This window comes from Sphaerodactylus townsendi, linkage group LG03 (assembly GCF_021028975.2).
Source record: "Sphaerodactylus townsendi isolate TG3544 linkage group LG03, MPM_Stown_v2.3, whole genome shotgun sequence".
Lineage (NCBI taxonomy): Eukaryota > Metazoa > Chordata > Lepidosauria > Squamata > Sphaerodactylidae > Sphaerodactylus > Sphaerodactylus townsendi.
Window position 1 is genome coordinate 176,865,492 of NC_059427.1, and position 956 is coordinate 176,866,447.

The 956-nt window shown below is 61.7% G+C and overlaps 1 protein-coding gene across 2 annotated transcripts in view; it reads right to left on the bottom strand.

The window, feature by feature from the left end:
* FAM3A (FAM3 metabolism regulating signaling molecule A) overlaps positions 1–805 on the bottom strand; it is a 28,281-nt gene extending 27,476 nt beyond the window's left edge. For both annotated transcript variants that reach the window (XM_048491426.1, XM_048491425.1), the window contains exon 1: positions 552–805. In XM_048491426.1, the coding sequence (XP_048347383.1) occupies positions 552–658 (107 nt within the window). In that variant the 5' untranslated portion in view covers positions 659–805. The remainder of the gene's footprint in view (positions 1–551) is intronic.
* Positions 806–956: the final 151 nt, after the last annotated feature.

Genomic DNA, 956 nt, shown 5'->3' on the forward strand with positions numbered 1-956 from the left:
TGTGAAAGCCTTCGACAATACATCTATAGGAGTCAAACTTGCGGCCTTCCAGATGTCATGGACTACACTTCCCATCATCCCCTGCCAGCATGATGCTGGCAGGGAATGATGGGAAGTGTAGTCCATAACATCTGGAGGGCCGCGAGTTTGACACCTACCATTGCCCAATGTGTGATGCAGAAATCCCATGCTGATTCCTGGAAGATGGATTACAGCAAGCGTGGAGAACCCAGCTGCTGCACCGAGCGACCTTGAACAATAGCCTACAGATGAGCAGACCTTACATGGAATGCATGGTCTGATTCTTAGACCGGACGACAGTCCTGCAAAGGCGAAGCTGAGTTCTCCGATAACGGAACGATGCTCGTAAGAAAACGGAACTGGACCGAATCCCATTGACAGTCGCTGGCCTCGGGGCGTTCCGACAACCACGTAGGCGGGGCTACACATAACCCCGCCCACTCCGTCCTCCTCGCTCCCTCTTCCTGTTTTCTATCCTCTGGCGCAGGCGCGATGCGACCCTTTAAACGTGCGCAAGAAGTCCCACTAACCTCATTCCTCTGCTGCTTGAATCCTTCCGCCTCTGCGTGGGGGGACTTTCCTCCCTCCTTCCTCCCGCCCCTGTCGCGGCCGAGGCGACCCGGGGCCCTTCGGCCATCCTTCTGCTGGGGGGTTTCCTGTACGAAAGAGGTTTTCCGAGGGGGATCCGGCCCCGTGTGGCGGAGGCGCCTTTGGCCCCGGGGGCGGCCGCGGAGGGAGACGCTTTGTTGTTGATGGGCCGCCTCTGTGGAGGGTGTTGAGAAAGTCCAAGATGGCGGCGGCTGCCCGGCCGAGGGGACCCGGCAGGCCCTGAGTGGAGCGCGGGGGGAGGGCGAGCGCGGCGTCGGGCCCGGCGAGGCGCCGGAGAGGCCCCCAGCAGGCGCCCGGGGGTGGGTGGGTGGGGAGGCCCGGCGGAG